At 39.6% G+C, this 27219-nt stretch overlaps 1 protein-coding gene across 7 annotated transcripts in view; it reads right to left on the bottom strand.

Moving 5' to 3' along the window:
• The window catches only part of cacna1ba (calcium channel, voltage-dependent, N type, alpha 1B subunit, a), an 81579-nt gene that overhangs the window by 9613 nt on the left and 44747 nt on the right, over positions 1-27219 (bottom strand). For 2 of the 7 annotated variants that reach the window (XM_025052984.1, XM_025052989.1), the window contains exons 11-44: positions 26803-27018; positions 26442-26554; positions 26206-26318; positions 25985-26116; positions 25040-25112; positions 24839-24956; positions 24617-24684; positions 23977-24083; positions 22948-23013; positions 21500-21535; positions 19476-20258; positions 19132-19325; positions 18293-18413; positions 17601-17730; positions 17362-17421; positions 16655-16761; positions 10304-10400; positions 10004-10164; positions 9778-9915; positions 9476-9677; positions 8844-9008; positions 8641-8751; positions 8280-8363; positions 7963-7968; positions 7571-7690; positions 7400-7465; positions 7174-7265; positions 6716-6866; positions 6178-6305; positions 4975-5071; positions 2990-3095; positions 2120-2227; positions 1437-1558; positions 566-747 (exon numbers count right to left, since the gene is read on the bottom strand). In XM_025052984.1, coding sequence (XP_024908752.1) covers positions 566-747; positions 1437-1558; positions 2120-2227; positions 2990-3095; positions 4975-5071; positions 6178-6305; positions 6716-6866; positions 7174-7265; positions 7400-7465; positions 7571-7690; positions 7963-7968; positions 8280-8363; positions 8641-8751; positions 8844-9008; positions 9476-9677; positions 9778-9915; positions 10004-10164; positions 10304-10400; positions 16655-16761; positions 17362-17421; positions 17601-17730; positions 18293-18413; positions 19132-19325; positions 19476-20258; positions 21500-21535; positions 22948-23013; positions 23977-24083; positions 24617-24684; positions 24839-24956; positions 25040-25112; positions 25985-26116; positions 26206-26318; positions 26442-26554; positions 26803-27018 — 4573 coding nt within the window. The remainder of the gene's footprint in view (positions 1-565; positions 748-1436; positions 1559-2119; positions 2228-2989; positions 3096-4974; positions 5072-6177; positions 6306-6715; positions 6867-7173; positions 7266-7399; positions 7466-7570; positions 7691-7962; positions 7969-8279; positions 8364-8640; positions 8752-8843; positions 9009-9475; positions 9678-9777; positions 9916-10003; positions 10165-10303; positions 10401-16654; positions 16762-17361; positions 17422-17600; positions 17731-18292; positions 18414-19131; positions 19326-19475; positions 20259-21499; positions 21536-22947; positions 23014-23976; positions 24084-24616; positions 24685-24838; positions 24957-25039; positions 25113-25984; positions 26117-26205; positions 26319-26441; positions 26555-26802; positions 27019-27219) is intronic. The other 5 variants (XM_025052985.1, XM_025052986.1, XM_025052990.1 and 2 more) reach the window with 5 other exon arrangements.

The raw sequence follows: 27219 nt of genomic DNA, 5'->3' as shown, positions 1-27219 counted from the left end.
ACCAGTGACTCGCAACAACTTGTTGCTGACTTTTGCTTTTTTTCATCTTGTTTTGTGCTTTTATTTGCCTCGCAAAATAAAACACAACAGAACCACAGTTAATGACTGGAGTCATATCAACAGTAACAGTAACAATGTTAATTTAAATCCTGAAGTAGACTGGAAAGACACTCTTCAACTCAACAGCCTATAGCAGTGTTTTTCAACCTTGGGTTCATGACCCCACAGGGATTTAAAGAGGGTTGCCCAAAATGTCTAGTAATTGATAAAAAAAATACTGAAAAATACTCTTTCACTTTCATGAATGTAAATCAAGTTCAAATAAAATGTCTGAGCTGGCACATCTTTTACATCGATTACATGACTGCACAACTACTAAAAATGTCTCTGGGATCACAAGATAAAAAAAGATCGGGAAGCACTGGCCTGTGGAGTAAACTCAATTCTCATCCATGTTAGTGAGTGGATCACTTAAATCTGTATGTTTTCATTTCCACTGAAGTAACCCTGCCAACCCACGTACAGTATATGTTTTGGTCCCGACTGCATGGAGAATTGAACTTACATCGTGCTGCCATTGTTGAGAGAGCTGGAGCTGGGCCTGGTCTGCAGCTGGGACTTTGCATGAGATTTGGGCTGTGGCTGAAGTATGCTGGGCGGCTCCACGCTGTTTAACATCATAGGCAGGTCTTTCTCCTGCATATGAGTCAGAGGCAGCAATGGCTTAAAGAGAGCCCCGACCTTGCACTGTGGAGAAGAGACGGATAGCACCATGCTGAAGACATCCAGAGGCAGCAGGCAGAATATTGTTGGGCCCAGATGTGACGGCAGAAACTCACTGCTGCCACACACTTGTGTGAAAACTGGGGCGACAATATTCATCTTTGGCAGTCATGCTCATCTGTGTGTGTATGTGTGTGTGTGTGTGTGTGTGTGTGTCAAGTCGAAACAAATGAACAGCAGTGCAGTACATGTGCAAGGTTGCAAGATATGTGCCAACTAGCAGCCAAGTGCATGTTCATCTACGGCTGAAATGTGTTAGAGTGGACAGTCAGGTTTTTTATCATTTGGTTTTATGAGGTACTAACACAGAGTCAGAGATGTTGACCAACTAATGCTAATACCTGCACATAAACCAATGTGAACAGTCACATGTTGATGCTTATTATTATATCAGATAGTCTAAGTGTTTGGTCCTCCTGTGGTGTCACTGTGGAAGCTGTCAGCTTTGTAATCCACCACTGAAGGCCAGGTTGGATACAAAAGTCACTCACTGCATGTGTGTATTTGCATGCATTTGTGTTCTAGTGTGTGTTTACGTGAATCGTCTGAATGTTTGCTGTGCACATGCATCACTGCATCCACCATGGGTGTGCTTTAGGGCAAGTCCGTGTCTCTATATGTGTGTGTGTGTGTGTTTGATGTAGATGTTAGACCTGGGTGCCTGATGCATTCTGTTGCTGCTGCTGCTGCAGCTGCAGCCTCCTTGCACGGTTCTGCTTGTAGTAGTCAAAGATCATCAGCGCAGCGTAAACCTTCCCCACAGTCAGTTCATTGGCTGGGAAGGTGAGGAGAGGGACAAGACATGAGGAAGGCAGATAGGGACAGAAGAAAATGGAGAAGGAGTATGAGGAGGATTTCTGCTGACTCACACGCTTCCCTCTGCTCCATCGTTTGTCTTTATTTACCAGCCTGTCTCACTGATGGTTGAGTTTAAAAGGATAGTGACATCTTAATTTGAGTGATTTGTTTAATTTGCTGCAGGTAATCAAAATAAATTCCTTCAGGTAAAACAAAACGAACATCATGATAAACGTGGCTCCTTCCTCCCTGTCACAGTAGGAATGTGCAAACTTGACCAAAAGGTGGCAGCATAACACATGCGTCTTTCACATGCAGCGGCGCTGGCCATAGTGTTAGTAAAATAACACCAGAGATTATATTAGTACGTCAAGATTATATTAGTACGTCAATAGAAATGTAATAATGTAACATTATAATATTGTCTTAGAGTTATTGTTCAGGAGTGTGTACAGGTGAAGATTTGACCGTATTAAATACGGAAATCTGTTTCATTCCTGTTTCACTGGATCGTCTCTGATGATGGTGAGATGCTTACGTTTGTGTGGCGTCACCAGTAGGTCCATGGTCTTTTGTGAAAGGTTGGGCCACACAGTGGACAACTCCTTCTTTAACTCAGCATCAGACAGTCGCTGAGCTACCATACCTGCTAATCAGACAAATATACATCACTGACAGTTAAAAGCAATTAAATGCCAAATATAATAATGAAAACTTTTGAGACATGACATGTTGGCTAATCAGTCCTTACACCTATGACACAAACAGACCACATGTGATCACTGTGACAGATGTTAATAGCAGGTCTTTACTCCTCATTAAAAGTGTAACCAGTGGCACAAAAACCAGAAGAAGGAATCTCAGCCAACTCTCCCAGCACAGCACAGTGCTAATGAGCCGAGCCAGGAGTCACATTATAACATTTTTAGCTCTGAGGACAGTCAGCAACAGCAGCTGGATCTTTATGCACATCTGTCACTGTCACTGTTCAAATCTCTGTGGTGTAGGATTTAGCACAAGTTAAACCCACGCAATTTAATACGCAATAATAATACGCAATAATAATACCACTGCAAACTTGGTGCTTGATTCTGATCCCCTGATGTAACCCCGACTCTACACTAAACCCATCTGTTACTCTGACTGCACTACTGACCACTGTCCTGTTGTCCTCGATATGATGCAAAACCAGATTCACAAATTGTTTTAATTTTGTTTTTTTTTTGTTGACACCTTCTCTAAACAACTCTTTCATTCACTAAAATGCATCCAGTACATATCCTTAATCACTCTAACTTGCAGCAATACTCTCATCTCTATCTTTATATTTAGCTAACTGATCCAAACTTAACTTTTAAAACACAGTATTCAGATATGTGTATGTGTTTGTGTGTAGTGGTTCTCTGACCTGAACCCAGCTTAATATCCAGTGCCGTGCGGATCAGAGCCATCAGGGTGGAGGTGAAGTGAACAGAGTTGTCATCAGCAATGGGCATGTTCATTTTAACCAGACGCTGAGAAAAGGGGGAGATGAGTATTGACCATTGGACATTGGATAAGAAGCAACCACAAACGGATTCATCAGAACATACAGTCGACGCAGAGAAATCAATCTGTGTGCTGCTGAGTTTCAACTCCCCCTCTCCTCCACAAATCACCTGTCTTTGCAATGATTCCATCCTTGGCTAAATTTTGTCTTATGTAAACGTTTAAATTATATTGATATAAGATTACTGCTCAGCACACAAAAAGCCCTCTCTACAAGAACATACGGAGGAGACAAACTCGACATTCACATTCACGGCTACTGGCTACAGTATGTACTATGCTGCAAGTCAAAGTGCACTGGTGCAAGACTGACATCGACTGAAAAAAAGGTGAGAGAACGTATGTAACGCATAACCATGGAGGTGCCTCGGCAGTCGCAGGAGCTCGACTCTGTGGTTGCCATCCTAAGAAAACATCAACTTGGAGTTGACGAGGTTGCTTATGTTCTACAGGTGCAGATAGCAGTAGCTACAGGACAAAAATAAGTGTGCATTCCACCAAGCTTAGGCAGCCTTAGCAAAAAGACTTGTTTCGCATAAGACTAATGGCACTAGATGGTAGCTAAATGGTGTTTGCTGAAAGAGTTGAGCTCCCCTGAACACAAAAAGCATTCATATACATGTGCTATCAGTGGCAGTGCAGAGAGTCAGAGAAAACCGTGTCAGAATGGGACAGTGATGGGAGAGCTGAGGGGAGCACACAGGAAAAACCTGTGGTAGTTTGCAGATGTTTACATACATTTACCCACATGAACACTGAAACACACTCACACAGACACATGCCAACACATCTGAAGTCTGCATAAAGGATGTTCTATAGCTGTTTATAGCTGTTTAATCAGAAAACACAAGTTATTTTTTTTCACTTGAACTTAAACAACCCTACCATGCCAATGTCATAAAATCTACGTTTAGACTAATCTAATAATGACATCTAATCAGAAGCATTGAGCATTGATTTATTGGTCCTTGTCCTTCAACCCCAATATCCAGAAAAGAGCTGCAGAATTCGATAACCAAACAGTAATATGAAAACGAATAAAAGCAGGCAAAAATGGATAAACGCCGATTGGTCTGTTTGGAAAGACTTGCAATACTTGTAATGTAGATACAGGGATTTCTGTCTCAAAATTGGCTCAAATATATATATAAATATATAAAATGAATAACTGTAAACATTCCATTTAGATCCTACGATGTTAATTGGTGGTATTTTGTCTAAACTAACTAGACAAACGTCTATCTAAATGTATAGTAAAGACCTTGTTGATGTCACTAGAGATACTTGTAAATATGATGTTGGGTTACTACCAATGATCATCTGTAGTACACGCACACACACAGACACGCATGTAGACACAGTATTGATCAGTAAAATGAAATGAGAGTAGGAATGGAAGAGGAAAGAAAGGCACAGTCCACAAAGTGAAAAGCATATGTAGGAAGTTATTTCCAGAAATTAGCAACAGAAGCCACACAAACAAGCACACACGAACAACCCACCCACACATACACACAAACGCACTGCTCCACCAAAGTAAGCCCAACAAAGGCAAAACATGACATATGTTTTTTTTTCCTCTATGTATGTATATATTTCTTATAAAATGTCTATAGATTAAATCTATACGTTATCATTAGTTTAGGGTATTAGCCTAGACAAGCAGCTCTGCTTGAAAAATCATGTGATCGAGGAGGAGGGTCTTAAACAAAAAAAGTTTTGTGCTAGCAAAAAAAGTAAGGAAATAAGGGAGGACTGCAGAAAACAGACACTGGCTTGAGTTTGTACCAGTGGAAGAAAGGTTGTGGAGCACAGGATAGAAGGTGGAGGAATGAGAGGGTCTACCTTGTAGGCGACTCTTGGCGGACATTTCTTTCCCAAACCTAAGGGTGGGGACATGTGGAGCAGCATCTGATACATATCGAGGTACTTGATACGGCCACTTCATGGAGAAGAAAAATAAAAACAAAACCCAAACAGAGAAGGATGGGGAGTTAGAGAAGGAGGAGAGGAGCAAAGGGGAAAGAGGTCAACAAAAACAAAAGAATAATGGAAAGGAAAAACAGAAATCTGTTGTTAATAGATTTCCTAAGGTGAGATGTAGCATCGATGCCATCCTTGGCCACTGGGTGAGGGCACAGGGATGCATCTCTGTGGAGCTCACGGTCCCTGAGAGGAAACATGAGATGGCAGAATGTGAGAGTTTGGACGGGAGAAGGGGAGGAGAAAGGAGAGGATGATGGGCTGACCTGACACACAGGATGCTGATGGGATGAAATAGAAATGACTGCATTGTAACAGGGATGTCTGCCTCAGCATGCTTGCAAACATCCCACTGGTACATCAACCAGGAAACACAGAGACAAAGGTTTCAAAGCCAGCCCAAGTTTTGACTTAACTGAACTTATAACACTACTGTCCTTTAGTTCAATGTTTAACAAAAGATCAATTCAAAAGATCATTATGATTATAAAAAATGTGAATTTTTTGGAAGTATTCAAAGCATCACCAAGTAGAAAGTGGGCATGGTTGGTGGCATGTTGTGCCTATGCACCATGGCTTTGAAAGCTTTGTTTCCACTCCGGCATCATAAACCAAAAGCCAGTCAGTTTGAAGGGGCAGATGCTAAAACTAAAGGCGATTTCATTGGTGCACAGCCATTCAGTTAAGAGATTCTTGGTAGAGAAGTACACAAAGCACCCTAGTGACAGAAATGTCTGGTGGTTGCAAACCTTGTATGCTACCCTATTAGGGCAGTTCTTCCCTAAGCCAAGGGGGGGTGAGATAATGCGTAACAAATTGTACATATCCTTATAGGAAATCCGTCCACTGTGGGAAAAGAACAAGCACATAAATGAACAAATATACAGGACAGCTTAAATTGTAACAGTGATTATTGGTGGGCTGACTGCATACAACAAGGTACAGGAATGAGGCCTGTGTGCGAGGACTGACGAAGACAACTCAGACTGGGAAAAGAGCAGGGTTAAGGTGTTCACTTTGCTTTGTGTGATTTTGTTTGGGGCCCAGATGGAGATGTGGACATACCATGCAGCTGGGTCATACTCGGCCCACACCCGGATGAACTCATCCAGGTGATGAGGTCCCAGGATGGAGGAGTCTCTGGTAAGGTACTCAAAATTATCCATGATGACAGCCACGAAGAGGTTCAGCATCTGCAGCAGAGACATAAGAAGCAAAATATTTTGTTGACTGGATTTGATTTTAGGAACTACATTTGATCAATAATCTTGATTCTTAAGTTGTCAAATTCTTGTTTCTTGGCCTTAATGCTTAACAATAGTGGGGAGAAGGGAGTATATTTTTATTGATTTTCCTGGAGGACAGTTAAGATCACTATCATACCATATCCAGGACCTTTGTAGTATTCACTGTGAGCCATGAGTTAAAAATATGGTTAGGTGTATACATCATAAACTAGTAACTTTATCTGTTGAAACAAATCAACAGATAAAGCTGTGTTCTAGTGTGTGTTTTTCTATCATTTTCTATCATTTGAAAATAGTTCCAGCAGGAGGCAGTAATACAAATATTAAAGAGATAAAGCAGCCAATAAGGCACTGACCAGGAAGGAGCAGAGGAAGATGAAGGAGACAAAGTAGAAGTAGGCAAAGTCGCTGCCGCACTCTTTTCCATGGGTCCCTGAACGTTCATCACAGGCTCGATGACTCAGACATGACAACATGATCTCATGCCAGGCCTCACCAGTCGCACTCCTGATGCAAAATAAACACAGATGTAGGACAGTGAGACTGTTGTGTACTGCACATTTCTACATGTCATTTCATGTATACCAAGATACCAATAGAAATTATTGGTATCTTAAGAACTAGAACATTATTTCGTGGTTGTGGGAGATGCTGTAACGATAAGACGGCAGAAATACATCATCATGATATCATCACTATTCTTAAATAACACTTCTTAAACAAACAATAAGCCATTTCAAAGTGACATATTCTTATCTTCATCATTGGTTTCCATAGACTGTGTAGATGGAGAGTAAAATAGTGAGACATGTACCTGAAGAGGAGCATCAGAGCCTGGAGGAATGTACGGAAGTTGTTGTGGTGATTGATGGCTGTGTCCTCATTTAGGTCAATGTTACCAAACACCTGAAGTACAGACACACCAGGCAGCATGACTTAGTTCTGTCTTCACTAAATGGAAATAATTAATTTGACCCTAAGCTAATCATAATAATTCTAAAGTATGCACCAATTCATGTCAATCATAGAGACTCACACACCTGCATCCCGATGATGGCGTAAATGAAGAAGAGCATGGCGATGAGCAGGCAAACATATGGCAGCGCCTGTAGACAAGAAGTTGAATTAATTACTCATTTGCACTCATACTCATTTCAGACAGCTTTTCTGTTTGTTCTGTCACAGTGCATAAGTGGCCTGTGAGGAGACACCTTGAAGGACTGAACAAAGGTCCACAGCAGGATGCGAATGGTGTAGCCCTGCCTGAGGAGCTTGATGAGGCGAGCAGCTCTGAACAGTCGCAGGAAGCTCAGGTTCAGAAGTCTGTCCTGCTGGACAAAGGTGAGATATCATTCACCAGGAGAATACATGGCAACCAGAACATTCTCCTCAGGGTTTACTGTTACAGCACAGATCATAATATATGAGTTATTGATAATCTGTTGTTGCACTTCAATAATCAAGCATAGTTAGAGAAAAAAAGAAAGAGCCACCTGCAGGAGAGAAAGGGAGCTAGAGCAATTTGTTTTACAGAGTGTGGTATACAAAGTATATTTTATCTGATAAAATAAAAAACTAAGTATGTTGTCTGAATGTCACTCACCGTAGTCTAGTGAAGATTGGGATCAGTGACGACAACCAACATGATGAAAAAGACAAAAGGGTAGAGAGAAAAATAGAGAGACCCAGAACAAGAGAGAGAGAAAGAGAGAAAGAGAGAGAGAGAAAGAGAGAGAGAGAGAGAGAGAGAGATGGAGAAAAGTAGAGTCAGGACAGTGGCAGGAAAGAGAATCAGACAACAGTTATAGTGCACATAAAACTGATACATGTCAACAAACAGACACACATAAATCAGTCAGTGCCATATGGATGCACATGGGTTGATAGGATTAAGGCTGTCAGAAGGGAATATTCTCTTACGTTGATTTCAGTCACAAGGATGTCTGTGATGCTGCCCAAAACTGTCACAAAGTCAAACACATTCCAGGCGTCTTTCAAGTAGTTCTGAGGACAAAGAGTTAAACAAAAATTCCTAATCTTCGTTAAGATTAGGAATTTGGTAAAGTTCTTATAGTTCAAAGAGAATATGGGCCCAGATATTTTGGCACACATGCTCACTAAGAGGCTGAAAATACAATCTATTCCATTAGCCAAAACACACACAAATGCAGTAATAACCTAAATCAGTGTGTTGGTGATTTACTTCATTTTTATTTTTGCAGGTAAAGGGCATTCAGGAGTCTAAAGGAGGTCCAAAATGTCCTCTATCAATGCTACTCACGAGTGGACCAAAAGCAATGATCTTCAGGATACACTCTAAGGAGAAGAGAGTGGTGAAGACAATGTTTAGATTCTTCAGCATCGCTTCATAGAAGTCAGGAGCTCCATGGAACTGAGGACAGACAGAGGCTAACTGAGCTACTGTACAACTAAGTCGTTACAGTTCAAAGTTCAAATAATATTAGAAAAGAAGTGAATTTTAACCTTCATCATTAGAACCACGGTGTTCAGGGCGATCATGATCATGATGGAGTACTCAAAGGGAGCAGAGACTACAAACTTCCACATCCTGTACTGAAAGGACTGCGTGTTCTCGGGCATGTAGCGCGTCAGAGGTTTAGCATTGATGGCAAAGTCGATGCAGGCTCTCTGAGAAAACAAAGAAAGATGACAGAGGCGTGGGTGGCTGCCATCAGTGACTAAACTCAGTATTGCGCTCAGGTGGCCAAAGCTGGCACATGGTGCATACGCAGCTTCATACCAGCTAATTCTTTAGCCACATTAAATTGATTTTAAATGCCCATGGAACAGACTTGTGGTTGGATAACTATTAAATATAGAAAGATTAAAAAAAATCCTCCTTGTTTTCACATTCAACAGGTCTCTGACTTCTGAAGAAAACACACAATGACAGCAACTGAACAAAACAGGAATAGGGGCTAATGTTGAAGTTAATGAGAAGAGTTCTTTGGTAGAATTCTGCTTAGTCAACGTAATCAGATTATCATAAAACATTTGCATAGCTTTCCAGTCCATTTTCAAAGCACACAGTTTTGTGGACAGCTGTAGATCTTGTGTAAAACCGTTTTGCCAAAAGTCAACATAAAAGGTCTCACCTTATTCTTCTCTAAGCTGCACTCAGACAAAGCCTTGTCCCCCTGCTCCTGAAAGGTGATGATGATCAAAGCAACAAAGATGTTAACAAAGAAGAAAGGGAAGACCACGAAGTAGACCACATAGAAGATGGACATTTCTATCCTGTAGCCTGGACTGGGGCCTTGATCCTCGAAGGTGGCATCGACAGAATGCTTCAATACTCTGCAGAAAAGGAGAAAAAAAAACCCAAACAAAAACAAAATCATGTCAGCAGAAGAGAAATGGTAAGAGTGACATGAAGACGTTGATGAGCTATACAAACGTTGGCCAGCCTTCCCCAGTGGAGACCGTGAAGAGAGTGAGGAAGGCCCACAGCACATTGTCGTAGTGGAACTCGTATTTTTTCCACTCCCTTGGCATGGCAGATACCTCATCTTTATCATAGTCCAAGAACTGTCCTCTGAAAGACACAAAGGTATAGATGAAGCTGAGTGACCGCAGAAGGACACAGGTGTAACTTTGAGGCTCTGCAGAGTTTTTGGACATACTTGCAGTCCCTCTGCAGCCCTTTGGATTCATCTGTGCAGTAGAAAAACTTCCCTTTGAAGAGCTGAACTGCGATGACAGCGAAGATGAACATGAAGAGGATGTATACGATGAGGATGTTCAGCACGTTCTTTAACGAATTGACCACACAGTCAAACACTGCCTGAGGACACATGCAAAAAGCTCATTAAAAAAACTTTTTTTTACTTGGTGTAATAACATCATATCAATTTGTCAATAGTTTCATAATTGGTTACTCATAAAATCTTTTCAGGTAACTGATTGACTGAAAAAAAGGAAACCTTTAATTTTGGCAGTCGTTTAATGGTCTTGAGTGGCCTGAGAACCCTGAGAACCCTCAGGGATTTGATGGTGCTGATGTCTTTGCCTTTGGTCCCCCTGGAAGAGGCAACCAGTGTTAGAAACATCAACAGACAGCAAACAACCTGCAGTGATCAGTGATGTGTTTCAGGAAGTGTTACAATTGAACTTCAAATGCTGGGTTGGTTTGTTTGATCTTGTTTTTGTTTTGTTTTTTTTGCCAAGAACCTTTGCTGTCAGCCAAGTATACAGTAAAACTGGGAAGTCATTGTAATCAACTTTTATTTAGCATTTTAGACACAAAGCAGTTAAATAACATTTTTATGTTGTAAATGCATAGTGATTTTTGCTTTGTGTTTCTTTATTAAATATTTCGTCAAAATATATTTTAAAATATATAACTGATATTTACTGTGCTTTACTTGTGTTCTCCTAGACCAATTGGGAACAAGAACAAGAAGCATTCCCATTTTATTATTTTTCACACTTTGCTCCTCTTGTACAACACTGATTCTCAAACCTCACATCATGGGAATCTTATTTATTATTTATACTTCTATATTCCAGTCTTTGCAGGATCATAATGTATTTGTGCTTTTACATTTACCAAGATGTTACAACAAAATGTCACTTCAGGGTTGCTGAACATAGGGTTCAGACTTCCGCTGAGCATTTTGTAAACCTTGCTTCCTGAAACAGACCTTAGATAGTATAATACATAGTAAAAGTATTACATAACAAAAACCGTAATCTTTTTTTTTATTATTATTTGGGTTAAATGGATAAACAACAAAAGTTCAAACTTGGGACTATATATGAAATGTTACAGGATATGATTCAGATGTGTTTAGATCAGCTGGGTTAATGAATGCAACAACAAGAAGAACAAAAAAACAACAACTTTGGAATCCTAGTTCATGCAAGTCGGTCTGAGCCACACTTTACTCCTGTTGAGTCGGAAACAGGTTTGAGGATGTGAAGGTAGATGGTAAGTGTTTAAAAACTACTGCAGTGGCTCCTTCAAAGATCATCTGGTTTTCTTAAACCAGGTTTACCAGTGAACAAGAATGAACAGAAAAGACTACAGCAACAACGCATCATTTGCAAGCAACCAGTATCTCGTTGCCCCTTTCCAAGTAGCTCGCCAAAGGGCTAATGAATGAAATAAAGATTTGAAATAATTGGACGCTCAGCAAGTCTGTTAAAATTTTTATCCAATAAAATGGAGAGTTATCCCAGCCCCTTCCAAAACAAAATGTTTATTTGCCAAAGTAGCTATCAACCAAAACTTGTGCTGCTGTCACCCTTGATTAGTCTGTGGTGATGTGTGACGAGCTGGAGTCATAATGGCAACAGGTGTCCAAACCAACAAGGGGATTCAATGGACATGGACCTCAAAACCTACCGACTGCTCGTAAAGACCTCGACCAAACACGACAAAATCTAAGCCTCTGACCAGTAATGGAACCGAGTGGTAAAAGAAGTTAAGCTTCTAAGTGAAGAACCACAGGTTTAAATGTTGACAGCGACATTCTGCAGAAAATAAGATGAAAAAATAAAAACAGCTTCTTTGGTCAACATGAAAAAATGCACAAGAGACAACATTTGAACCTGTTATTCTTCACTTAGAAGACTAACTGTCTTACCACCAGCTACATTAAGTCACTAATAAATGATCAAAATGGTAAAATGAGTAAAATGTAACACTTTTGATTAATTTTTGATACTTTTCTTTACTTTCAAGTTATTTTTCCAAACAACTGGATCCCCAAAATGTTCTCAGAAACAATGTTACAAAACATGAGTGACTCCCAGACATTTTTATTTTGTAAAAGCAGCGCCCAAAGAACATAAGTTTGGAGACCCCTGGACTACAGCACCCTTGATATTTGTATCTAGCAGACTGGGAAAGTCAGACGTATTTTCTAGACAAACGTTCTACGCAGCATTTTGTAACCGCTCGAAAGTGGACTTGACATAGGCCACTGTGAGTTTAAGAATTAATTACTTGTTACCAGAATCTGTTTTTTATCTTCAGCAGAAGATACAAAGGTACAACAATGATGACATCAGATATCATAAGTCTGCAAGGGTCCCTAGTCATCCAGCTCAGTTTGTTCAACAGTGAAACATATTGGACGATCTCAATGCCTCGAAAACCTAGACATTAGTTTAAATTTTGTAGAATCAATATCTGCCTTGTGTTTCTCATGGTTATATCACATGTTCCATGTTCTATGAGTTGCCATTTTTACAATATCTTCCATTGGATTTTGATCCATTGCATTATTTCTGTTGGAAACAACAACAAGATCCTAATATGAAGCACATCTTTGGAAAAGGTGCTGCAGAGTTAGTTCTTACTTTTCTCCAACAAAGGTATCAAATCCCGACCTTACCATAAACAACACCCACGAGGACTACTGCAATATATCCATCAGTTTTCTGTGCCAAAAAGCTTTTTTTGTTGAAATGCAAACAGGTCAGAGGCCTAGTGTTATCAAGGATTTTTTTCATATTCAGAGAATTTGTTCTCGCCCTAAATTTAATTAATTTGTATAAAAAGAGAAGAGAGCAGCAGATGATTAAATATCTTCATGTCTCCACCTTTTTTTTTTAAACGTGCAGTCCCTCTCCTCAACATCATCTAATTTCACATTATTTATACAAGCAGTCCACACCTAACAATTCGACACCTAAGAATTCTCAAATGTCCTTTAACTCCTTCACCTGGATCATCTGCAGAGTCATGATCTGACAGCAACCTGACAACATTGATTAAATCTCTGGACTGACGCTGAGTCACACCCGTGGTGGTGAAACTACAGAGGGGTGAGGTAACTGTTGCCTCCCCTGGGGAGTTCCAGTCCAGCAGTGAAAAGAGCACAGCGTGGGTGTAAAGAACATTTGCTTTGGTGCGGAAGCCTTTGGACACTGCTGTCCTGTCCGATGCTCTTTTCAAACGTAGCACAAAGGCCATTCTCTTCACGGATTAAAGATTTAGGTCCAACCACATTAACCTAACTTTGACATAATCTATATCTTTTCTGAAAAGACATTTTGAGACATCGACCTCACATACTGCACAAAAGCCATTTAAATGCATTTAAATCAATACAGTAAACCGAAAGGCCTGAAAGGCAACAGTAACAGTTTTCCCCATACAAGTTAGGTTCAGGTTTGTTGACAGTGGATGTTGTGAAAAAGGTAGAAAATAAAAATTAGTCTTTGTTAAAATAACACACTACTTCTACATGACTCCTTTCATTCCAAAATGCAATAGTAATAATTTCTTCATGGAATTGTGATCACCTGCTTACACCTAAAACATGATATATTACTTTAATTTAACAATGATCTCCACCATTTCGGCCAATTCATTTATGTAAGGAAAACATTTAAATATTTAACTAAAAAATTAATCAAAAAGTCGATATAGCATTTTGGAATGAAGTGAATAAAACCATTGGTGGTTTTTCAGACTGAGGCAGGTTTCATTTGAAAGCTGTCATGGTAATGTTGTGTAAAAGGAAATCACCAGCCTATGGCTTTACTGGTTTATTAATTCATGGAGCTGATCTAAGCAGAGGAATGGAAGTTAGAGGGGGGTTGGATTTGCAGTGGAGAGGTTAGGATTAAGATATGGGTCAAGGGTTTTTGGGGGAGTGGCATAGGAGGGTTCCCCACCTGGTTACACCTTGTTGCGATCTACTTGGGGGAAAACAGTGGTAAAACAAGGTACAGCAATTTTATGGATGCTTCACACATACAAACAAAATAAAAGCACATGTTTGCATCACATGACAACACCACAAGTTTTCCATTCGTGAAGACACACATGGAAATGTGGAAATGTGTTGGTTGGTATATGAAAGCCACGTCAGGATGGAACAGAACATGTGATAAGAGGCTGAGTCGATCAGAGCAGGCATTCTGTATGTTATCATTTGATCCTACAACTTCTCACTCCAAATCATAACTACAAACAAAAAGCAAAGGCTGTAATAACTCTGCTAAATACCAGTGTAAAGTATATTAGTAATAATGTAACAGCTTAATGAATGATCAGACAAAGAAACAGCAACAGAATCCCAGATGTAAGGTAAAGGTTTCCAGGTTAGCAGGTGCAGTTTTGCAGCAACAAGCATGACACATGCACCAATAGGTGTCGCTCTTTTCCTGAATGACATGGTGAAGTGGATGATGACTGATGATTCATCAGAGTTCACTTTGATGGAGGTGCTTTGGTCTGACGACAAGACAAATCTATAGACAAACAACCTAAATGGCATTTATGACAAGCGATGACTGATGAAGGGCATTTGTGAAGAACCTTTTCAAAATTTCCAATCATCTGTTGAGTTGTGTGTGTGTGTGATAGAGAATTGGCTAAAATCACAGTTTTCTTTATACTTATTACTGCTCAGGAGTATTTTAAATTTAATACAGTATTATCAGGAGGCGTAACCTGCTTTGTTGATACTTCTATATACTTTACGTAATTTGATACTAGTTCATAGATTATTCACAGCATTAGTTACATTTCCCTGACTGTTGTCTTAATTATGATTTTAGATAACAGAATGTGTATAAAAAAAAGCAAACATAGACAATTAGCATTGACTACTGTGTGGGTGTTTGACATCACATCTAAGGAGTATGCATTTGATTTAAACATTTGCTGTAAGGTTTATTTTGTTATTTCCTTCATGTAACGTTTATCACATTAATGTGACTCCAAATCCTTCACAAATGCTGTTTAGTACAGATTATGTCTTGATATAATGGATCTGAGTCTGATGAATACCGTTTAGTGCACATTAATGGACATGAGGTGGTGCTACAGTCATTAAAAATCGATGGTGAACGTCATACATTTCATAATGTCTATGATAATATGCTGCATGCTAAGACCATGGAGGAGATTGACGTCCCCAGAGATGAAGCCGTGCCCTCCGACAGCAGCAGCTGGCTGGTTACAGCACAGAGCTTCTGATCAATTACAGGAATAACAGATGGTTTGTCCAAGGCCTGTGTCAGGGTAAGTGCTGAGGAGAACTCTTCCCAGTGAAAGATAAAGAAATAACACAATGATGAAGACACAGATGACATGCTCCACTGTGACGAAGTATGGCATGGAGGACGGACCCTCAGCCAAGCACACAAAGGTCAAGTGCAGTGGTCACAAATGGACAGAATGTAATGGGCTTCAGACATGTCAGTGAAGGCTGCAGGTTACACTCATCCCTACAAGCAATCTGCTCTTATATCATATCTTAGATCAACGTAGATTCATTTTAACAGCTGTTTGTATCAGTTAAACTCGAAACTATCAGCCCTGAATACATTTAGGCCGCACTAAAAAAATACACAGCTAGAAAATTATCTCTGTCCGTGCATGGATATAGATATAGAAAGAAAACACTATTTTGGCTTAGATGTAACTAAAACTAACTTTAACTAATGTTAAAAAACATTGGTACAGCTGTTGTCCTCAACAATATTAATCAGACAACAGTTCCTCACAACGCAGTTGACAGTTTCGTCAGTCAGCTTGTCAGTCGGTAACTTACTTACTACCCTGCGCTAAGTGAGGCTGCTCTGACACAAGCCAGGCGTCTGACCGGAAGTTACACGCTGGGTGTTAGGATGACATTTTCTGTTTGAAGTGCTGTGTGAAGCAAAAAATCTTCCCCACCATGTTTGCAAATAATATAAATAAATATAATAAATAAATATAAATAATAAAAAGTGTGTATCAACTACGTACTAGAGCAACAGTAAGTGGACAGATGGTGGAATTACCCATGTCATGCTACTCATGACCTAACAAACTTAATCTGATTAACTTATGTGATGAATAGGTTAATTCTGACAGCCTTAATTCTTATAATCATATATGTGCAATAACAATCCAATTCCCTGTTACCCTCACAATAAGTAGTAAAACATGAGCTGGATATGTTTAGACATCAGACAGAATATAAGGAAATTGCTTGGTTGTGCAGCAGCAGACATGTATGTTTTTGACTCACACACACTGTTCATACACACAGATAATGTGCCATCGAGCAAAGATGAGAGAGACAGAGGAGGCATTACCCCATGAAGCTCCTTCACAACGATCCCAGGACAGAGACAAGAAGAGGGTCATGTCAATAAACACACTGCCACAACAGGACTGACAGATAAAACCACAGCACTTTTCAATGGCTTCTTTTATTGACATTTTTATATCAAAGTTCATACCCCTCCGCCTTTCCTGAAATAATTGAGTTGTATAACATATCTAATGACTTCCCATTGGAAAATAAAGAAGTTGTTGAACTTACGAAAATGCAAAAGCCACCAGCGCCCCACTGACCACTATGAAGTCCAGAATGTTCCACAGGTCTCTGAAGTAGGATCCAGGGTGAAGCAGCAGGCCCAGATCCACCATCTAGACCAAAAACAGTGTTAATTGTATCTACTTTTAAATAAAATACAATTTACAATGTGGTCAAAATGATTCATTTTATGTCTTAGGAGCTTCAACAAAGTACTTGTGTTGTTTAATGAAAGTCCAAAACTATTAAAGCAAATTTTATAGAGAAAAATGACTGATTGTCTGACGTCCTGACCTGAATTTAACCAAAGTAACAAACTAACTAATGCAGCAGAAGTTACGATCATATTCTTAACTAAAATCAAATTCAGACTTTATATTGTGGTTTATTTGTGAATAATAATTACAAAACAGTCCATCCTGCTGTCTGCATGTCCAGCAAGAAATCTGTTTTTTCTTCATCTGGTTTTATACTACTTCTAATATACACATTGACTATGCTAGACATACACAACGGTATCTTTTAAAGAACTGGTTCCTGTTGCATTGCACACGTAATGATATTTTAAGCATGTGAACAGTCTAAAAAACAGCTTACCAAATCACAAAGATTTCTTTTAAAACCACTTAGCTGTTTTTATGTAAAATGTAAAACCAACCATGAACAACTGCACCATGTAGTATTATCATTTACAGTATTTTCCAAGTATTCACCTTGATGACCATTTCAAAAGTGAAAACACCAGTGAAGGCATAATCCAGATATTTCAGTACCTGCAGACACAGAGACAACATTAGAGCAATATGAAGCAAATCATACAGTTGTGGTTCTTAGGAATTAAGAATGGGTGAAGAAAGTCAAATAAAATACACATGATTAGTATACTATACAAATGTACAGTTGTATGTGAATGTGTTTTTACGGGTATATCCATGTTCACTGTGTGTCTCACATTGTTGCGTGGGGCGTTGGTCCAAACTGGATCTTCTGCTGCTAAGGCGATGCTGCTCATAGCAATGACAACTAGAATGGACATCTCAAAGTAACGCAAAGTCACAATGTAGTGACACAGGCGCCTCACTCTGTGATGTGACAAACAGGAGATATGATGGGTAGTATGGATAGACTTGTTACAAAAAGCAAAACACGATTTCTTACAAAAATATTTCTTCATGAATCAGTAACAGTGTAACTGCATCACATGTGCAATGTAATTATTACAAATCTAGTTGTTTTTTTTATATATGTACATAAAAAGAAAAAAGAAAAAGTACTATCAAGGACCAGGACCAGCATTTCTGCTTAGTAGCTAAGTAAACTTACAATTTCACAAATAACTGACTAAATATGTGGAAAACATGTTGTTTAATTAGAAATGTAGGTGAAACACGATAAATAAATTGCAAGACTTAGAGTTCTATGACCCAAGACCAATATCTCTTTTTCAACCTAAATTTTAAAATCCCACTCCAGAACAATGCCATCTCTGGTTTAGGTGAGAGGGAAAAGGCAATTTTTAGAAATGCTGGCATCATGTTGAGACTGTGAACAAACAGTAACAGTTGTTGATTCATAGTAATAGAAAAATTAACCTTTGAAATAGAGGCAAAAAAATTGGGTGACATAGAGGTGAAAACAACTCACGGATTGGTCTGTCCAAAGATGAACATAGAACTATAAGGCAGGATGGGTCTAGGACCACACTGTTCAAGATCCTCCAGGTTCTTCTCAGTCATAGGCATCATCTCACAGTCAATACTGTTCACTGTGAAAACATATTCAAATATATATACATAAACTGTGTGAGTTTTTCTGCTCAATTTCACAATTCATAACGGTGAATTAATCATAACGTGAAATTGTTTGAATGTCTATCATTATAATTTAGGTTTCCGTCAAGAACAACTCCCGTAAATCAACTTTATCGGCAGTTTTATGACACTTATGACAGAAGGTTGTGTTTAGTCCTACAATGAGCAGTTAATATTTAATTAGCCATTAAATATCAATCATCAATCATCAGTCCTTTTTTTTACATCAAATGTAGTGCACTTGCCTCACAACAAAAAAATCATTAGGTATAATTGATGTGTCCTTTCTATATGGCATTTGTTTGTTTTCGCCCCAGGTGGGGAATTTCTAAATGGGCTTTTAGTATGAATGTAGGAGGAAAATTTTATTAAATTAACATTTTTTCTAAATTACTTCTGCAGTGAATACATGGAGTGAATATAAACATGAATAGGAATTATCAATAAATGGCTCAGAGAGAATATTTGATCTGAAAAAAAAAAAAGGAAAATGTGGGTATATAAACATACAAGCTTATCATTGAGATTTGGAGCAAGTAATAAAAAGTGCAGAAAATTTGATGTTTGCCTTTTATAATTTTGTAGACTGGTTAATATTTACACCAATGTTTAACTGCAGTAAAACCTGCATTGGTCATAGAGGTTAAACTTGAATGGTAACTTGACACAGACTTTGTATGAGGGTGGTCTCTCCAGGCGGGGAGGTGACAGTCACAGGAGGAATATTGATGGACGTTTGCCCAGTTCGTCTGACGTTATGCTGGTTGTCTGAATCTTCTGCTCGGTCCAATGGCCAACTGCCGACCGCTGAGCCCTGCTGGGGAGAGATGGCCAATGACTCCCCCTCTGAGTCACCAAATCGATCCCTAGGACAAAGAAAAGAGCAGGTGCATAAATTGGTCCTAGAATAGAACTTTTCTTGTACTCAGTGAATACATTCTAGTTTAAATGTGTTTAAAAAGTAGAGATATTTGATGAAACAAACTTTTTCTCGTGTTTTTTTTAAATGTTTTTACTTGTGACTGTGTGTCTTTTCTCTGTCATTGGACTCATCTCCCTCAGCAGTGGAATGTCCCCTAGATCCATGGGTCCGATGTCTCCTCTTTTCTCCATTGGCACCATTTTCTCCTCTAGAACTTCTTTCTCCATCTCGGTTGGATGAACACCCTTCTTTGTGCCTGGATCTTCTTTCCCCCCTCCCTCCATTGGTAACTGTCCCATTCCCTCCCCTGGACTGTCGGTGAGAGTGATGATGACGATGCTCCTTCTCGCCTGTGACTCCCCCTCCTTTGCCTTCATCCACCGAGCTCTGAGGATGATGTTTCCTGCCTCCTTCTCTGCTGTGGGATCTGTCACTTCTCCCCTCTTTGCTACGGCTGCCGTCATGGTCTTTGGATCGACTGTGATGCACGTGGTGGTGATGCCCAGATTCACCATTGTCGTTCGATTCCTCCCTGGTCCTGGTCCGATCCCTGTCTCTGTTTCTGTGGTGGCGCCGAGGCTGGTGAGTAGTGGCAGCAGGGTCGGCTGCGGTTTCTGCCTCTTCTGGCACGCAGGATTTATGGTGGTGGTGCTGGTGGACACCCAGCACAGGCCCGTCGTGCGGTTCGACCAGCAGGGGCCGGTCATGATGGGTCTTCATGTCAGGTCGGATTTGAAGGGCGGAAGACAGTCTGAGACGGTCCTCAGGCTCCAGCTCACTGTACAGAGCCTCACAGCTGGTCCAGTTTTGCCTCCTCAGTTGGTTTGCTCTCTGCTCCCACACCGACATCGTCTTCATCGACTTCTGCTGCTCTTTACTATCCGGAGTTGGAAGAAACAATGAATTAGCATCACTTAAAAATGATATATCAAGATAGAAGAGAAAATATGTATATCCTAAAGACAGTCTGATGTCACAGATATATTAACAAGGCACTGCTCATATATACACAGCTATGACACATTCACACATATGTAGTTTATACACTGACCTGGCCGTATGTTTCATTTTACTCCTCCTGTGGCACACACAGTTTTCATCTACATGCTTCAATGATTTGGCGTCTGACCAAAGTGCAATAGAGCTTTTAAAAATGTGAACTGCTTTAGGTTATTTATTACAGTCTACTGTGCAGCGTGCTCACCCATGGACCAATGTCTGAACGAGAGCCAAGCATGGTTACAGAGCCATGCTGTGACATGGTTTTAATTCTCTCTGAGTCTGATTACACATGAGAAACATGGATGTTCAAGTACTGTGGAAATTTGTCTAGATATATTGGTCTTTAAATGGGAAGGAAATCAAAACAATAAACAAATCCCAAACTCTGTGTTTGGGGTGATTCACAGTACTTCAGCATCAGCTGTGGCTCAGTGGCTAAATTCATGCACTGACCTGTAAAATAAAACTGGAACTCTTCCATTGGATTGTTTATGTATTTGTGCTTTCATTTAATAGTTGTATCCTCAGTCGAAACATTTCGGGTTATGACATTATTGTATTGGTACAATCGTCACACTCACCTTTTACACAGTACAGAAAGACAGATACAATATATGACCTTTATTATATGTAGAAGTCTGAAATCTGTTGACTGTGCTGATTATGTAATTATGACAATTTATACTTTCATTTGCCTGCAGAGGTCTGCATCACAGAAATCTACTATAATGATGCTATGCAAACCCTTAACTAGCTTTTGTTGGTTTAAAAGAAATTCAAAATAACTGCAGTACCTGGCTTCCACCATAATGGAGAAAGTTCTGTAGATATCTACACCTGTGGAACTCTTAACAGAATGACCAATGATGGCAAGAAAAACACAAGAGCTGATATTGAGGTTTTTAAGAGAATTGCAGATAAAAAAAAACTCTGCAGCCAAAGATTCTGAAAGTATGAAAATACCATAAGGATCTCAAATTTTGAGTCCATGACCAAAATGCAGCTCAGCTCTATTTACATAATCATAACTTTAATGAAACATGGTTATGTGTGTCTTTTATAATACATGAGCATCATCATCATCCACCACCTTATCCTGGAGGCGGTTGAGTTTACCTCAAATAGTGATGGACTGGGGTGCAGACATAACTCCTACAAACACATAAAGGAAGCAACATTGGAACAAACACAAGGAGAGAAGGAAGTGTCAAACAGGTTACAGACAAAAACACAAAAGGAGCAAATAAGCTTCAGAAAAACTCATGATGTGAGGAACATGTACAGCCAAAGAGCAAAATTATACAAAAACAAAAACAGAACTGGATTTTGCTGTGTGGGAGAAGGACATTTACAAAGAGAGACGGCGAAACAAAAAACACAATGTTTACTTCAGTTGGACGGTGGAGTTGTGTTTTACTAACAACTCCCTGCTCAGACCTGGTACTGTACTGATATCATGTCCTGTGAACTGCAATAAGGAATGTTTAACAACGGTCTGTGTGTTCACTAAAGTAATATTCACCGTGACAGTAGGGCAGGTGGGAAGTCTTAAGAGATATAAATGGGCCTTGCCATTTAAAGGAAAGGAAAATGAACTACCTGTCACTGTGTCACAGCTCACCACTGCACACAACCAAATGTGGTCTCTGCTTTTAACCCATCACCAAAGTGAACAGTGGACAGCTTTAAGCACCCGGGGAGCAGTGAGTGAGGACGGTGCCATGCTCAGAGCACCTCAGTAGTGCTTAATCAACACAGATTAAAGGGTGACTTTGCGTCAGTTCCTTTTTAAATGCACATTGTTTAAATATATATTTTATATAACCAGCAGAACAAGTGCACAACAATCAAAGACTTTATTCACATTCTGGCTTAGATCAGTTTCCAAACCTTTTTGGCCACACCCACTTCTATAACCCAACCAGGCTGACGCACCCCTGTTTAATCATGCTTCATCATAAGATGAGGTGCAGTTCAAAAAGACTTCATTTAATTATTTATGAAAACGTCAGCTTTTGATTTACAATTTCAAAAAGGAATTTTTCAATTTTTAAAACCCACTTAAAAAAACAATCCAGATCTCCCTCACATTTTTTATTTTTTACAGATGCAAATGATGGTTTATAATCAGCACAACACAAGCCTAAAGATAACAAAGGCTGTACATATTTAGAAGCACCTTGGGGTGCTTCTAAATTAATTACAGTACATGCCATGTGAACAATAATATGATGTTGACACCAACGGGAGGAGAAGCCTTGTTGCTAAAAAAAACTGACAGTGAAAGGAACTCTAATCTCATGATATCTGACTGGTAGATATATTGTGGAGCACATATGAATTTGTCACTAAGACAAAGGGAAAGCTTAGAAATGGAAATATAATTTGTGACAAGGTGAAGACACTGAGGAGTGTTTTCCACAGTGAATGACTGGCACGACAACACCAGCAGAGGATACAGCAGCAGCAGCAGCAGAAGCAGCAGCAGCAGCAGGGGGACAGAACAACTGAGAGGAGGGTTAATGGGACGATTTAAAAGTTGTATCAGAGAGGTCATAACTCACAGTGAGCTAACGCTGCAGATGGATGAGCTGCTAGAATGCGCGTTACCTCGACTGCGTGTTAGAAAACTGCACATGCACAACACAAAAACAAAATTGGGAGGTGGGACGTTATATAAGGATGAGGTCAAGTAAACAGAAAATAGAAAACACCAGTTAACATTTCTCTTCTTTGTTTTCCTTTGGCCTCCCATCACATTCACGTTATGGGCAGCCAAAGGCTAAAAACACACACCTGAGACTGTCACTGATACTAGAGGAAATGTGAGAGAAATGGGCCGTCAGAGACGCTGTTTTGGCCACAGATAAAGCTGACCTGGCTACAGTCTATTTTCAAGCTGAGATTGAAAAAAAGAAACATTATTAAAGCAACAGCAGCTACACTTTAGGGATATATACTGGAATGTTTATGCAGGACAATTTAGAAGATCTGCTCATGCAAATGGAAGATCAAATTTAAAGGAAGACTTGTCTGAAAACAGGATTAGCATCACAGGTGCAGCTTAACTAAACCTAGATGGAGTGGGTCCAGAAGGTAGCAGGGAGATAGGAAAAAAAATCTGTAAAAGATCAACAGCTTACGCTGGCTGCCTATAAAAACAAAATAGTATGGTTGTGTCTTATAGGGCACAGTTCATTTATGAAGCACTAGTAACTATATTTTGAGGATTTAAAAAAAATTATAATCTTTGACAATAACAACAAACTATTATACTGTTATGAGTTTAAGTCAACAGAATAACGTTAATGTGACTTCACAATGTTTCTATACCCTGTCAAAAACCTTAAATTCTTAAATGACAGACAATTATTTTTCTTTGCAGTGAGCTTTTTGACTATGAGCAAACAGGCTTAATAACAGGGATCAGTGAATTGTTTTAATCTATATTATTGCTCATGCTTAACTCTAGGAAATTCCCTGGTGTTGTATAAACTTGTACGTTTTTGGTACTGATTATACATAAGAAAGGTATTGGATCTATTTTTGTGTTCAGAGCCAGAACAAAAAAAAACTGGAGAAGGTTTACTTACGCTGTGATGGAAATGTTAGCAGCTGACATGGGGCTGACCTCCTTCACCTCCTTGGCCTTCTGAAGGGCAAGTTTCTTACTGATAGCCTCCTCTTGTTCCTCTTCATCCTGACGGTACCAGAAAAAACGTAGATACTGTGTATGACTATCTGATACTGTTAGATATTACTTTGACCTGACGTCTGTTTCCTTAAACTTTATATACTGCTCTGGAAGCACTGTTTGAAAAAACAATCTTAAAGCAGGTAAGACAAATATATATTATGCAAGACATTTGCTCAACAAGACAAAAACCCCAATCGGAACTATATGTGAAAAATAAAAATAAAAACGTTAAAAGGTGTCCTGCCTTACAGCAAAACTGTGAGCTGAGTAAAACACAACAGTGATATCTGGATAATGTTGCTTTACACCTGCAGTGATATTTTAACCTTACCAAGGTGTTCAAAGATTTGTGTAGTCTCTGTGTTTTTAATAACTGCGAGGGATCAATCTAATTCTGTTTACTCCAACCTTAATACAAGCAAATGAGGTGAGTTTCAATGACAATAAATGGTGGCTGCTGTGGCTCAAGTGCTAGTGAAAAGTATTGAGGACCTTGGTTGAAAGCAGAATACATCACAGAATAAAAAATACACTACCTTAGTGAGCTCCTGAGCATTTGCGAGGTTATCAACAGCAATGGCCAAAAACACATTGAGAAGAGTGTCTAATTGTTTGTGGTTTAAGAACAAGTTCAGACTGACAATCACGAAATCAATAGTTACATTTAAATCTCTGCCTGAAAACAATTAGTACTGTACATTTCTGCCCTGTTTGTGGGCCACCACAGAGGGTTGAATTTCTGTTAAACAGCAGGATACAGTTTCCAAAGAGAGTGAGAACAATGAAGTAAATGGAAGAGAACATTCCGCCATGAACACCCCCTTGTGATTCAATCCCATGGTACATGACAGCGTTCCAGTCTTCCCCAGTGAGGATCTGCAAAAACAGAAACTGGGTTTAAAATACAGCATAGCAAAGCAGTGGCAAAAAAACAACAACAGCACAAAATAGACTTTCACCTGGAAGACGGTGAGAATGGCTGCCGGGAAAGTGTCAAAATTAGTTGTTGGGGTCTCGTCTTCAAAATTGAACCTGCAGGGCCACAATATAGAGTCTTTAGAAGAAACCCACATTCACTCCCCCGCCCACTGAAGAATGACGCAGCCCATGCTCCTCACCATTAGTCTGTGGACTGCACAACAAACTGCATTGCATCACATTTGTGTCATCAGACTTCATATTCAGTGTGACCTTATGGCTGAACTCTCTCAGTTTCACAGCCTTTAGTGGATTGGTTGTGCTAATGCTAACGTTGGCATTTTATACTCAGCCTGTCTATTGGGACCTAATTACAGCAACCCTGAATTTGAGGGATGCAAATACAAAAGGTCTGGAATGGGGCCTTGTTGCTGCCTTGGTCTCATTAAAGGGGGACTGAAATGTGGAGGATGGAAATCAGGTTTGTTTCAGAAGCTTCTAAAATACAGTTACATTTTTATTAAGTTCTGGAAGAAGCTCAGGTGTTTTACTCTTATAACAATTTGACTTTTAAATATCTACCTCTACTTTTTAACACTACTGTGAATTATGTATTTTTGCTTATGCTTCAGGGAACAACATTTTTCATCATTGATGACGGGAATAGAGAGTACTAAATAGTATGCAACAGTACAAGATTAATTTAATGCTGACTGATGTCATACATAGTTCCATCGATGATACTATGGTCTTAAAGGCTTCGCTTAGGTCACCTGTTATAAAACCCAATGTCCTAGGTTTAAGTTTCATAACTTACAATGATCTTTACAGAAACCAAAAATGTGAGTAAAAACCAGATGTGATTGATCATCCAGTGTTTATGGTTTATGAGATGTCAGTGACAGCTTTTGTTAGTTGAATAAGACATTTTTGTCATTATGGATGTACAGTTACATGTGTACTTAGCAATATGATGTATCACTCACTGTCCACCAAACAGCTGCATGCCCAACAGGGCGAAGACCACAATGAAGAGGAAGAGGAGGAACAACAGGCTGATGATAGACTTCATGGAGCTCAGCCGGGACACTACCAAGCTCCTTAAAGAGTTCCAGTATCTACACACATATACAGGAATCAACGGCAAGACTATGTAAGAGACATCACAGGGTCATCATGACACTGGCAGAATTTAGTGACGACTCACTTGGTGACTTTGAAGATCCTGAGCAGTCTCAGAGCTCTGAGGACACTAATCCCAAATGAAGCCCCTGGTTTGATTGCAGCCCAGATCACTTCAAAAATACTGCCAATTATCACCTGAAAACACAGCCTCATTACTGCAATCCGCAGTGGGGAACTGCAATAGAAAACCTTTAACCCTTACACCACTCAATAAAAAAACTGTAACTCTGAGCTCCCAGGTGAATAGGAACTACTTACCCCGAAGTCGAAACAGTTGAATGAGGAGTGGAAGTAATTCTGGGGTCCAAGCCCATACATTTTCATAGACATCTCCACTAAAAAAAGGCCCAGGAATACAAACTCAGCCAGGTCTGTCCATAGGGAAAAAGAAAATATACAGATCAATGACCTGGATTTTCCCACAGTTCAATAGAGCCAGTTTATCTGCCCACAGCAAATAAGACTCAGAGAACGTCTGTTGTTTTAGGAAATAATTCTCCAATGATGAAGTGAGCAGGAGCTTTGTTTGCTCATGCAGTAAGAAAGTTTCTCAGTTTTGAACTGAGGTCAAACTATATGCATCATATTGAAATGTCAGTAATATAGTGATTGTGCTCACACAGGGCGTAGGTGAGCCACTCAGGCTGGTCATAGTGCACTATGGCCACACACAGTGTGTTGAGGCCAACCAGACACAACACAGTCCAGTAGAAGCTCTGGGACTTGACCAGACGACGGATGGTGAAGCGTATCCTCTTCTCTTTCCTCCTGAAGTAGGACGAATTGTCGTTCTTGCTCTTCACGCTGGCCCGAGCAAATGGCGACCCTGGGGGGGCAGTTGGAACAAAACATAGAAAAGGACGATAAAGTTACTGAGTCCTGGACCTAGAACATCTAACTTAAAAATGCAGCTTAATTTTATTTTACTACTGTCCTGGTTACAGAGACTGCTCACCCTTATTGGTCGAGACTAATTTATGTTTGAAAACCAAGCTACTTTTATACAAACCTCAGTTATATTCAGTTCCCATGCACA

The sequence above is a fragment of the Cynoglossus semilaevis genome, chromosome Z (assembly GCF_000523025.1).
Source record: "Cynoglossus semilaevis isolate Cse_v1.0 chromosome Z, Cse_v1.0, whole genome shotgun sequence".
Taxonomy (NCBI): Eukaryota; Metazoa; Chordata; class Actinopteri; order Pleuronectiformes; family Cynoglossidae; genus Cynoglossus; species Cynoglossus semilaevis.
Note: the sequence above shows the minus strand (reverse complement) of the source record. Positions and strands in the feature narration are given on the sequence as shown.